The following is a 12,851-nucleotide window of genomic DNA, read 5'->3' on the forward strand; positions in this document are numbered from 1 at the left end:
TATTGGTGACAAAATAACAAATAAAAAGGAGTCGCAGTCAGGGATCGATTAATCGATTTATTTGGTGACAGATCTACCATTTTGAGCACCAAGCTATTATTTAAGTAATAAAACTATTATTATAAGAACGAAGTTTATATTCATGTAATGCACTACAATTTTATTGGTAATCCATCTCATATTTTACACATTATATTAACAATAATTTGCTAATTCATACCTGGGAACACTCTTTGTTTATCTGAGAACGAAAATATTTCGTGGCGATAGATCTATTTATTAGGTGATACAACTTGATGACAAATATAAATTTTGGTGACAAAAAATATAGTTCCCTAAAAAAATGTTGTGATCAACAGTTTTGTCTTCCCAAAAAACAATTGGATCACTTATATTTTTATCTTATTTTAACAATTGTAAGTCAACAAATTAATAAAAATCGCATTAATTTATTCGTATTTATTCTTAAAACATAAACAACATAAATTTTTATTTTGCTTTTTTTATTTTCTAGCGGTAACCCTGAACATTTTTGGCGCGTAATCAGCATTTAAAATTGTATTTATATTTTTTGTATTAAATCAATTTAAACTATTAAAATGGTGAAAAAGTGTTGCGTTTATACTTGTAAAACTGAATTCTATGGTGGTTGCAATATATCGTTCCACAGGTTAGCTAATAATAACATTTTCGTAAATCAAACAACTAGGGTGCCCATGAATTCTTGTAATGAGTCAAAATTTGGGTGATGGATATTAAAACTGTTGTACTATTGTTATAGCTTCCCAAAAAATGAAGAAAGGCGACATAAACGGCTCAGCAGTCTATATGTTAAGCAAAAATACAAAAAAAAACAGTCTTCACTTCGAATCTCCCTGCTTTTATACTGCTAATTCCCGCTAATTATTAAAAGCCTATATTAGTATTTTAAGGTCACAAACTGCGTAAGTTAAAATTTCAATACCAATCTGTGTTTAATAATCTTAGCAAATTCGGATTTGTCTCACATAGCTTAATCTCATAGTCACCCTATTAGAAAGGGACAGATGGCCTCGGTACTAACTGTTTCACTCGGCTCGTTTTTTGGGTAAAGATGCGCAGTCCTGTTTACTAATATTATGTCTATGTAAATATGTTTCCTATTTCCTTCGTTGTCTGCGTATACCATAGATGTAATAATACTAAACAAGATTGCGCACTCTCAAAATATATATTTACGAAAATGAACTCTATTCCAACGCAATAAGGTACTAAATTGGTTGCATAATATACAGAGGCAAATCCGAGCCAAGAGGGATAGTTAGAACGGAGGCCGTTTGTCTCTTTCTAACACCTTGCCAGCATAAAAAAATGTTGTGATCAACAGTTTTGTTTTCCCAAAAAAACAATTGAATCACTTATATTTTTATCTTATTTTAACAATTGTAAGTCAACAAATTAATAACAATCGCATTAATTTATTCGTATTAATTCTTAAAACATAAACAACATAAATTTTTATTTTGCTTTTTTTTTATTTTCTAGCGGTTACCCTGAACATTCTTGGCGCGTAATCAGCATTTAAAATATAGTATATATATTTGTTTGTATTAAATCAATTTAAACTATAAAAATGGTGAAAAAGTGTTGCTTTTATGCTTGTGAAAGTGAATCCTATGGTGGTTGCAATGTATCGTTCCACAGGTAAGCTAATAATAACATTTTCGTAAATCAAACAACTAGGGTGCCCATGAATTCTTGTAATAAGTCAACATATGGGTGATGGATTTTAAAACTGTTGTACTATTGTTATACTTTCCCAAAAAAATGTAGAAAGGCGATATAAATGGCTCAGCAGTCTATATGTGAAGCAAAAATAATAAAAAAACAGTCTGCAGTGTGAATTTTCCTGTTTTTATTACTGCTAATTCCCGCTAATTATTAAAAGCCTGTATTAGTATTTTAAGGTCACAAACTGCGTAAGTTAAAACTTCAATACCAATCTGTGTTTAATAATCTTAGCAAACTCGGATTGGTCTCCATAGCTTAATCTCATAGTCACCCTATTAGAAAGGGACAGACGGCCTCCGTACTGACTGTTTCACTCGGCTCGTTTTTTGGGTATAGGTGCGCAGTCCTGTTTACTATATTATGTCTATGGCGTATACATAGTGTAGAGTGGCAATTTTTGAACATTCGCGGATGTGAATATCCGCCGGCAAAATTAGCGACTGCGAATGTTCGGTTTTATTTGAAAGTACCATTTTTCATCGTTGTAGTTCAGTACACAGCCAGTACTCTTGATGACTCAGTTTTTGTTGGTTATTGTGCGAACAAGACGTTTTGGATTATTAAAAAACAATAATAACTTTGTGCCACCGTACTATCGCCTTTTGATCGTAGAAACCTAATGTATCCTCAGCTTTAGTCATAAAGTATTAGTATCTGAAATCACTATCATTCATAGACTACAGTTTTTGGTTTTTATTAGCATTTTGCAAGAAATTAATCAAAATGGCGTTTACGTCAGTGACATATCAATGTTTTCTATTGGATTTTTTTGTTTAAAAATATATTAAATGTGAAATTATAACGATTATTTCTTTAATATGTCTACTAATAATTTATCATCAGTTTTAAAGTCTTGTTCAGAAAGTGAGTTGATCAATGAAGTGTCCGATAACGGTATGACACAGAAGCAGGTGGAAGGATCCCGATTAAAACGTACATTTACCCTGCCTCGCAATCCTTTCGGAACTACGAAACCTGGATCCAGCAAAAATAAGAGCAGTGAAAATGAAAGCAAACCAGCAAGTGCCAGTTCCACACTCTCAGAGGCTCCTAAAGACGAGAATGGTGTAGAAAGGAAGTTGTTTAGAAGGCCATCATGGAAAAGATTTCTAAACAAGATAGCGCAACACATGAGCACTGTTCACGTATCAGGCGTAAGTATTACTTTACAATATTTCACTCTATGTACTTAGTTCCAAATTATATTCAAAGATTACTCCTATAACAAACAATCGGGAGTAAATCCTTACCTACTTGTTACTCTATTGTCTTCCTTTTGTGGTAAATGAGATCACAATGTTATGTATTTGAGATTGAATATTAATGTACCTAATAAAACTTATTTGAATACTCACATAATTATATTTAAAAATCCATGCATAATACAATCTGTCATTTACCTATTCCTAATTCTATCTATTATTCAATAGAATATGAAACGGTGGCAAGCAATGTGTATATTTTATTAAAACTACATACTTTCTTGAACTAGTTCATGGTACTATTATACATAGTTTTTGTTATTGCAATAGTTTATACTATTATTAAAGCACTATCGAGTTTGATGATGTGTCTGAACAGGCAACCTCTGTTTTCGATTAATGTTCAGAAAGAGAGAAGTGAAACCTATTTCTGAACACTTACACAGCAACCTCCTCAAACAAAATAATTTATATTTTGATTACTTATTCATATTAAAGTTTCTAATAACTTTTTTAGGTAAAGTCCGCACCTGTCCTCATGAATGGTGAGCGTGTTCCATGCAGTGGGGATCCACCATGGCCCCCAGGCTCTACTCCAGCGGCCACTGGCATAAAGAACCATGGCAACACATGCTACATGAATGCTGTCCTACAATGTCTCTCACATACTGATGTTATTGCTGAATATTTTGTTTTGGAACATTATAAAGTAAGCATTGTGTAATTTTAGCATATTGTGTTAAAAACAGGTGTTGATCATTCTTATCTGTCCTTCAAATTGATGTACATAACATGTTGTGCTTAAGGTCACAGGGAGTGGCAATAGAAAGCCTTTTGAAAGTCCTATAACCCTGATGATTGATAACAGGATGTCATCATAATCAAATGAAATAGAAATGATTTATATAGCATTAATTTGTTAAATTTATGTTTAAGGTGGATCTACAAAAAAGGAATAAAATAAATTCTAAGAAGTATGGTACTCGGGGTGAGGTAACTGAACAACTGGCAGCGATTTTGAAAGCTCTCTGGGCATGTCACTATACACCTGATATGAGTACTGCTTTTAAGGTAATAAATCATTTTAGTAGTGAATACTGCAGTCTATTAATTGTATGGCCATTGGAAGTGTACTTTGATACTCAATAGAAATTTCACCTGAACTGTTTTTATTTTTAGTATAAGCTAATGACAAGTTTTTATCTACTGACCTTGTTTCAGAAAGTGTTGTGTTTAATACTATGTATAAACTTTCTATTTGAAATTTTAATTATATTTGTAGAGTGCAGTGGAAAGGCATGGCACACAATATAGGGGAAACAGTCAACATGATGCACAAGAATTTTTATTTTGGCTATTAGATAAAGTTCATGAAGATTTAAATACAGCTACTAAGAAAAAATATAAAACAATTAAGGTAAGCCATTCACAAATGGAAAATTGGTTGTATTTTAAAAGCTGTTGTCTTGAAACTAATTTATTGTTGTTCTCATAACAGAATACATGTGGTAAGCCTGATGAAGTGGTTGCAGCTGAAACATTAGCAAATCATGCAAGGAGGAATAGCTCATTTGTACAGGCTGTTTTCCAAGCTCAGTACAGGTAACAAAACATTTGAAAATATTACAGTTTTATATGAGAATAGGGTGGAAGAAGAATTACATGTCCCTTTACAGCCTTAGTCCTGTTGTACAATTCTTATTAATACTTAATTTATTGTTATTATATAATGTAATTTTAATTTCAGGTCAGCACTGACATGTGCAAAATGTGAGCGCACATCATGTACATTTGACCCATTCCATTGTGTAAGTGTGCAGCTACCTTCTCGACTGGCCACCACTCAACCCTCCCCACTACCTGTCAATGTAAGTGTGTTTGCACTTATTAAAAGTTATCTGTGGGACATTTGTATGCAAGAACAGTGATAGCTATGGTAAAACCATGTCATTGTAAACATGATTGGGGTCAGTCCGCATACCAACCTTTTTGATGATTTGAATTTGAATTTGCAAAATGTACCTATGTGGAGTTAAAAGTGACGCTTTGTTTGTAATGTCACTTGTTATTTCAATGTTATTCAGTTTTTTACTTCCTATTTAGATAAAAATGAGTAATGTTGTCATTTGGTAACTGTACTATATGAAATCTGCGAATTATTTCGCTGCATGACTACCACTCAGTAAAAAATAATGGAATGTACTATTTCTTTGCAGGTAGTGTATGTGAATCAGCAGCCACGGCAAGTGCGAATAGGTGTGGAATTAACACCAAACATGACCATGGATGAACTGCGGACAACACTACACAATGACACAGGGATTGATAGGGACCACATCATTATGGCAGAAATTAATGAAATGGGTATGTAATTTGATCCTTAGGGTGAGATGCACCATCTAACTATAACAATAACCAAACCATGACTAGTCGTGAAATTACCGCCCATTGGTGAATTTCGTCGCTTTGACGGTTTTATCGTTGTAGTAAAATGGTGAAACTCACCTTTAGTAAATTGAAACTCCAGGCTTTGAAAGTGGATATTTAAAGACAGTTTTCCCATTAGATATTTTTTATTTAACAAAAACTTTTTGTATGACTAGGTTGGTGCAACGCCCGAGCGGGTTGGGAGGCGGCGGGTATAGATTTCGGCGCTCTATACTGCATGGAAGCGCCGCCATTACTGCAGACGCCGACCACTCCCTACCTCCTCATCTTATGGGTCAATTTGCTGGAAGGAGAAAGATTCGGTTGGTATTCAGTAACGTTATAGTCTAGTTAGAGATTCGATTTTCAGCATCGAATTATAATATAACTTTCTGTCTTACGAGCTTTCGCGCTCCAAAGTGGAAGTCTAGATGGAAAGTGGCCTAAATGCAATTTTTTATGTAGTGTTTTTCTTGAAAGAGAAAACAAAAATCCACACTTGTAATTTTAAAGTTCATAATATATGATGTATTTTACCTTTGCCACATTAGGTTCGCCTTACGCCATGCAAGTGCCTCGCGAGATCTCGTACGAGGACTTGCAGAAGCTGATGCTGAAGGAGATGTGCCAGGTGGTCGCCGAGCGAGTGCTGGAGAACTCGCAGGGGCCGGAGATCTTCCGCGCCAGGATCGCTGAGGCACATCGCCCTAGGGATCCCGCGTATTTGCAGCCAGAGGTAACTACAAAAGCTATGTTAATATTAAAGGTAGAAAATAGATTTGCGTGTTAGTTAAGATGTAACCAAAAGGGTGAATTGATTTGACAAAACCTCTACTTGTTATTATTTTTGTCAAAAAGTAATCTATGGCATTGCCAAGGCTCCAACTTTGTTTAAAGAAGGTTAAAAATTGATAGGTTTTACTCTGATCGTCCTTTCTGTTACGACCAATCCAGGAAGTTACATGACGGTTTATAATTCGATAAAAAATTGTGACATCATACATAGGAATGTACTAAGAAAGTCACATGAATGAATTGTGAACCAGCTCCTTCTTTGCTTTTACGTCGGTTAAAATAATGTTTGTTTTCATTTTCCTTACAGCTTCCGCACCCGTTATTTTCTCTGGACGTAGAGCAGGCGTTGTGCGCTCACGACAAGCATCCTCATCTACGACTCGAACTGCTGTGGGACGCCGCGCATAGGGACAGGTACTTTTATCTATATTTCTATTTCTTTCTTTGAATCGCCAATATTGGGATAGTTGGCTAAACTTAGGTGTAGCCGCACTTTGGGCTTTAGCGGTAATATATCTATATCGGATGTTTCGCACCTAATCACATTGTAATCCTATCACATACACTTAATAATATACCATGGCGAATTGTAAAAAAAAAAAAAAAACTAATTCATTCAGTGGTTTGGCCACAGGAGTCATTTTTCGTTTTCATAATTTACAACATCATGTGTAAAGCAGAGATAAAGTTAGGAGTATCGAATGTTTTGACCAGTTGACAGTGTCAGTTTTCAAGGCAGAATTTTCGTTGTTTGTAATGACCGACTTATGAATGGTGTTCCAATTCTCGCATATTTTTATTCTATTTACTTTGTTTGAAAAATCCATTTTTTTACTTATTTAATTTTTTTCTTCTCGACATATAGTATTAACCAGTATATTAACGCGTTTGATTTAATGTGATTAGGTACGAAATACCCGATGAACAGGGTTAATCAATAGGTATAGATGTGTTAATAGTAAGAGATAAAGCAGTTACCTAGTAAATAAGGAAAATTTTTACATAGGTAAAAAATCTGCTAGGTATATGTTGATAGTATGAGATAAAGGAAGGAAAAGTTATACATAGATAAAAAAATTGCTAGTCTATACATTAGTACCTAATCCCAATCAGTGTACCACCCACACTTCGATAAAAGTTCCGCGATATCGCAACCTTGAACTTCCCGCGGATTTAGTAGAAGGGCGCGCAGTCATATTGCGGTTACACATCCGGTCTAAAAACAAATCATGCTCGCTTTATTTAATGACAAAACTATGACTGTACCGACATTAAATTAATGTAATAGTTTGGTTTGTGGAATTATTCGAATGAGTTACTGCGGTCTTGAAGGGCTCCAGAAAGTTCAAAGATGAGTTTTAAAGTAAGTAAAAGTCTCACACTCCCTCCCTCTTCACCCACAGATGAATTCCCATCTCAAAAAGAGTAAAACAAGTAGCTTTATTTCAACACAAAAATGTGCTCAAACGAATGTGATACGTAGAGTTACATAGGGTTATAGGTAGGTCATTTATGTAGCGAAATAACATGGGGGCGGTGACGACGACATTAAAATACCACGCAATTTATAGAGCGTATCTATCTGCACATAAAAATACGATAAACAAGCATTTTCGATTGTTAGAAATATTAAATGACATATCATATTACGTAAATGTTTGATTTAAACATTGGCGATCGTAAGACTAGGTAAGGTTTTCCAGTTTGGGCTCAGTTTCGTTATTATGAGATTTTTCTTCGCCATTGGTCAGGTTTAGCCAATTGGAAGGAACCATTGAGACTTCTTGGTATTGTTGGGGTTTGGTTCATACCCCAACTGCCATACCGTATGGGCCGTACAGTATGGCCACAAACGCCTACTTTTGATCCGAACTAAATTGCGAATCGCCATCGGTATGGTGAGAAATATTATTTTTTTCAAGTATTGAATTACAACCTTTCGCGTGGTTTTATAACTTAGCTAAATTGTGTGTTTCTTGATATTCGATTGCGGATATTAGTAGGATAATCCTCGTAATGTTTGTGTGTCAGTATAATCCGCGAGGCTAGCGAGTCGTGCGAGGTGCACGTGTCGGCGGCGGGGTCGGCGGCGCCGCTCACGCTGCACGCGTGCCTCGCGCACTACACGCGCGCGGAGCATCTCGCGCAGGAAGACGCATGGAGGTAACGTGAATATTAAACATAGTTGGCCTTACTACAAAAACTTAAACACGTGTCTGAGACTTGTATAAAAAAAGTGTGGCTGCAAAATGGACCTTATTTCAACGTCATAATCTGTCATTTTTTTAGACAAGTCTTAAACTGTCGTTTTAAAGTTTTTGTGGTAAGACAGAGTATGGTTAGGTACTTTTTAATCTCGTCTCTTATGATAATGTGGTCAGGTTTTAAGACTAATATGGGTATATTTCATTTATTTCTTCATCTTTTTTGGGCCTGTAGAAAATATGTTCCAAAGAGCTTATGTGCATGACTACATGCATGATTTAGGGACATCTCGCTACAAGAAATATACTCTGAATATCCAAAATGTATTTTATTAAAGATGTTCATCTTATTTATGTATTTTTATCTTAGTAATACTAAATAACAAAAAAATGTTTAATTTTAGATGTCCCCAGTGTCAGCGGTATATGCCTGTGGTGAAAACTCTGGGTCTGTGGTCACTTCCAGATATTTTAGTAATACATTTAAAGCGGTTCAGACAGTGAGTATGGTCTTATTAATCTTTAAACTTATAGTTTGATACGATTATTTCTAAAAACGACATGTTTTCAGGCAAGCCAAAGGTCGTACGAGCACAAAGTTAACAGCAATGGTAGAGTTCCCTTTGAACGATTTCGATATGACTCCGCATCTCGTTAGAAGGAACATGCAAGTTGCGGAGTCGCCCGGACACTCGCGATCTCCTAGACGACGGCATTCTAAGACGCCCGCGACCAACCCGCACGAGAACATGTACGACCTGTATGCCATCTGCTACCACCACGGAGATGATCTCGAGACTGGACATTACACAGCAGCTTGTAAAAACCCTTACGACGGCCATTGGTACAAATTCGATGATTCCAAAGTCACACCAGTCGATGATGAAAATGCTTATAGTGAACTAGTTGATAACACGGCTTATATGCTTTTTTATAAGCGCAAAAAACCAACTGTCACACATTCTTGTTCTTCTGACGACCACAACGGTCATTGGGCGTTACGTATGCCTAAATATGTGAAACGAACGACCGAAACAGTAAACGAATTAACGGAGGTGAAGGAAGAGAGCGTTATCGAAGAAGTTAAGATAGAGCCGCCTGCTAATGAGCATGATTCGGAGTCTGATATCACAGCTCCCACGCACAGCCCCTCACTGTCCCGAAGTGTTGCCAGTCTTCCCGACGATAGCATTAGTGAAGTGACTTCTCCTGTGAAGCATACCGTGTGTGTGACTGTTATACACAATCCTGTAGTGCAGTCGCCGGCGCTACAGCGGCCGCTCATAGTTGAAGTGAACGGGAACAGCAGGAATAGCGCAGCTGACGACACTAGCGAAAACGAAAACGAAACGAGCGTGTCACTCGAGCCGTACATACACAAGGATGTTCACGTCAATCCTAAGATGACTCCAGTGGACACGCGGCGGCCGCGGTCCGTGGACTACCCCACGCGGTCCAGCGGCGCCACGCCCACCACCAGGGACACCAACAGGAACTATGAGAGCTCTCCACTTGTAGCTAGCATTAACGAAGTCGAATATCATCCCACCACCGAGGATCTAATGTTGTCCATGTTCCAGGAATCAAAGTTCATTGTTCCTAGGCATACCAACCATGTTACAGGGGAATCTCATAGGACAGGTTAGTATTTCTGTCACATGTCCATGTTTTAAATGTTGTACTGTGTTTAAATATATTTACGAGCTGTAAAAGACACCAGGGTACTTAATTAAGTAGCTTATTATGCATATACTGTAAATATTCCATGTATCTATATGGCTACATCTACATTTACAGGAGACAAGTCTGCCGTTTGGAAAACTCGAATATCTACATGAGAGCAACAGACGAGGTCTGAAGAATACCATACTTTACACAACTGTTCATTATTTATGTTATATTCGAACTTAGATCTGAAGATTTTGTGTAGCTGACGGTTCGTTTGTACAAGAATGCGCAACTTTTTAATAAGGCATATTGCAGAGGCTCTTTTCGTAGTTTCTGTAGTTAATTTATTTTCATGCATTCGCTATCCATATTTATTTCAATTTCATCATTATTATAATCCACAGAATTACGTCCACTGTGGGACGTAGGCCATAATGTTTATATTAGAATTTTCTATATTCACCATTAAGCCACGAAAGACGATGGTTATTGTTAAGGTTCTATCCCGAAGAGAGCAAATGTGGAAGTAACGCCGGTAGAATATCAAAATATTTTATTTATAAAATATGTGTAATTTTATATCGTATCATAGAACATATATTTTACCATTTACGATATTAAAATAAATTGGAGGCGAAAGTTATTGTTTAGCTAGAAGTATCTTGCAAAAAATTTAATTAATGGATTTCACTGCCTTTGACTAATGTTGCATTACATTGCAGTGTAATGTCTAGTAATAGCTAAGATGCACTACTTGCTTGTTCTTCGTAAGATCGGTAGTAAAGCTAGTTACGTAGTGTAGCGGCACTTCTATATACAGCACTCTACGTCGGGATATTATCTTTTACCGAATCGTTGATATTGTCTCTAAGCATAATGAGGCCTTACCTTTTCGTTAAATTCCTGTATACGTCATATATCGACAATATTACATTTTTAGCTTACCGATTTGTTGAACAAATAGGACCAATCATGCCCTAGTAATTTGAAGTAAACTTATTTTATCTGTCAAATGTAAAATAATAATCTCATGTTTAACATACAATCTGTAGATAAAATCATAACCTGAATTATATTAACGTAGCTAGAGGGCGTTATAAGTAATCACATTTGTGCCTTGGCCCTAGAGATGTTGTGATTTTAAGATTGAAAATAAATAAAATTCATTTAGCAACTAAAGTTTACTATTTGTACAGCTATTACAATATACATACATATGTGTAAGCGAAATATTACATGTATAGGTTATTCATGGATAACTGATATTGTATGTGATGAGTTTTTTGCTGGATATTTGTCTACGATGATAAATAATAATACCACTTGCAAGAAGTACGCAAGGACAATGTGATTTATTAAATATTTTATATTCACAAATTGTTGTACATATACGTGGGAATTATGTATGTTCATTTATGTGATTTGCTATTATTTACCTAAACTGATATTTGAATTCGGATTTAAAGATATTTTGTAAATAATATTCCTTTTTACCCGACTTCCAGGAAGGGTTATTTGTAAATGCACATGATTTAGAATTTCTTTACGAATTTTATCGTGATGATTTTTGATTAATTTATTGTATAGAAATTGATTTTAATTAAAAGACATATTGTTGTTAATATCACAACCAAGAAGACAGATACCGCAGTGCGAAGGGGCTCCGTGGGTCGGGTCGTCTGAAGGGCAGCTACGTACCTCCTAGTGCGCCATCTGTGTTAGCCTGTACTTTAACGTGGCCTAAACAATGTACCTGTGATCCATTACTTTGTCAGGATACAAAACTTATAAAGAGATTATTCAGAGACATTTCTAGCATTGATTTTATATTACAAACGGTAAATTATCAAAAATTTAAGGGCTTGGTGGACCTCATTCTCCATTAAGTCTCAACCTCATTTAAGTTATCAATTTTTAAGATAAATGAATACCTATGGAGGCCACATTTTTACCATCTATCTTCTATTTGTTAACTGATGCTAAATCGTCAAAATAATGTCACCCAATGGATTCAATGCTGAAATGTTTCTGGATATTTGCCGAAGTGCTTAATTTAAAAGAATATGCTAATTTTGTTGTATTGGAAAGTTGATTATGTTTTAATGATATATAGGTATAAATGTCTGGCTCTCAAAAATGATCGCAGATTAATTTATTTATAAGTCTTCGGAGGTAGCCCGTGAGAAAATTATTGAAATAGATTTATGTAACAGTTCTATAAAATCTGTGTTTTTAGATACAATTGATAAGTAATAATGAGCAAATGGTTTCATAAGGGGATTTCTCTCGACTTTCAAAAACTAACTGTACACGTTTTTAAAGATATACATAAGATTTTCGTACAATGGGTCGACCTCCGAATATTTGTATTATGTTCGTTGTTTTAATTTAAAGATGTTTATTTTAATTTCACCATGTTATGTTACAATATAAGCGTTATGTCCACAAATCCTACAGTTTCATTTTAACCCTGGCTGGTAGAAAACGTAAAAGCTTAAATAAGCATTTTACTATAATAATGACATTATTTATGTGAGATTGCGGGTCATTCTCACAATCGATCGTTGTTCAGCAATTTTCTAGTTAACATAGATTGTAATCTGACAGCTGATAAAATTAGATCGCCTAACTAACACCCCGTTTTATTACTGACACGGCATAACTTATGCCAAGACCCGTCAAATAGCAGACAACGGTATCGAAAGGTGCCTACCTTGAACTAACTTGATAAATGGTTAGCTCGCACACGTACAAATGCTGTTCAGCCAAATTAATTCCGGATCGC

At 35.5% G+C, this 12,851-nt stretch overlaps 1 protein-coding gene across 1 annotated transcript; it reads left to right on the top strand.

Annotated features, from left to right (window-relative positions):
• The first annotated feature begins 2,493 nt into the window (after positions 1 to 2,493).
• Positions 2,494 to 12,515, top strand: LOC124633087 (ubiquitin carboxyl-terminal hydrolase 31). Its single transcript, XM_047168182.1, has 14 exons — positions 2,494 to 2,924; positions 3,490 to 3,681; positions 3,909 to 4,043; positions 4,255 to 4,389; positions 4,471 to 4,574; positions 4,720 to 4,840; positions 5,189 to 5,336; positions 5,576 to 5,722; positions 5,951 to 6,135; positions 6,502 to 6,608; positions 8,226 to 8,357; positions 8,803 to 8,898; positions 8,970 to 10,039; positions 10,196 to 12,515. The coding sequence occupies exons 1-14, from the start codon at positions 2,589 to 2,591 to the stop codon at positions 10,234 to 10,236; spliced, it is 2,949 nt and encodes a 982-aa protein (XP_047024138.1). The 5' UTR covers positions 2,494 to 2,588; the 3' UTR covers positions 10,237 to 12,515.
• The last annotated feature ends 336 nt before the right edge of the window (positions 12,516 to 12,851 follow it).

This window comes from Helicoverpa zea, chromosome 9, assembly GCF_022581195.2.
Source record: "Helicoverpa zea isolate HzStark_Cry1AcR chromosome 9, ilHelZeax1.1, whole genome shotgun sequence".
Taxonomy (NCBI): domain Eukaryota; kingdom Metazoa; phylum Arthropoda; class Insecta; order Lepidoptera; family Noctuidae; genus Helicoverpa; species Helicoverpa zea.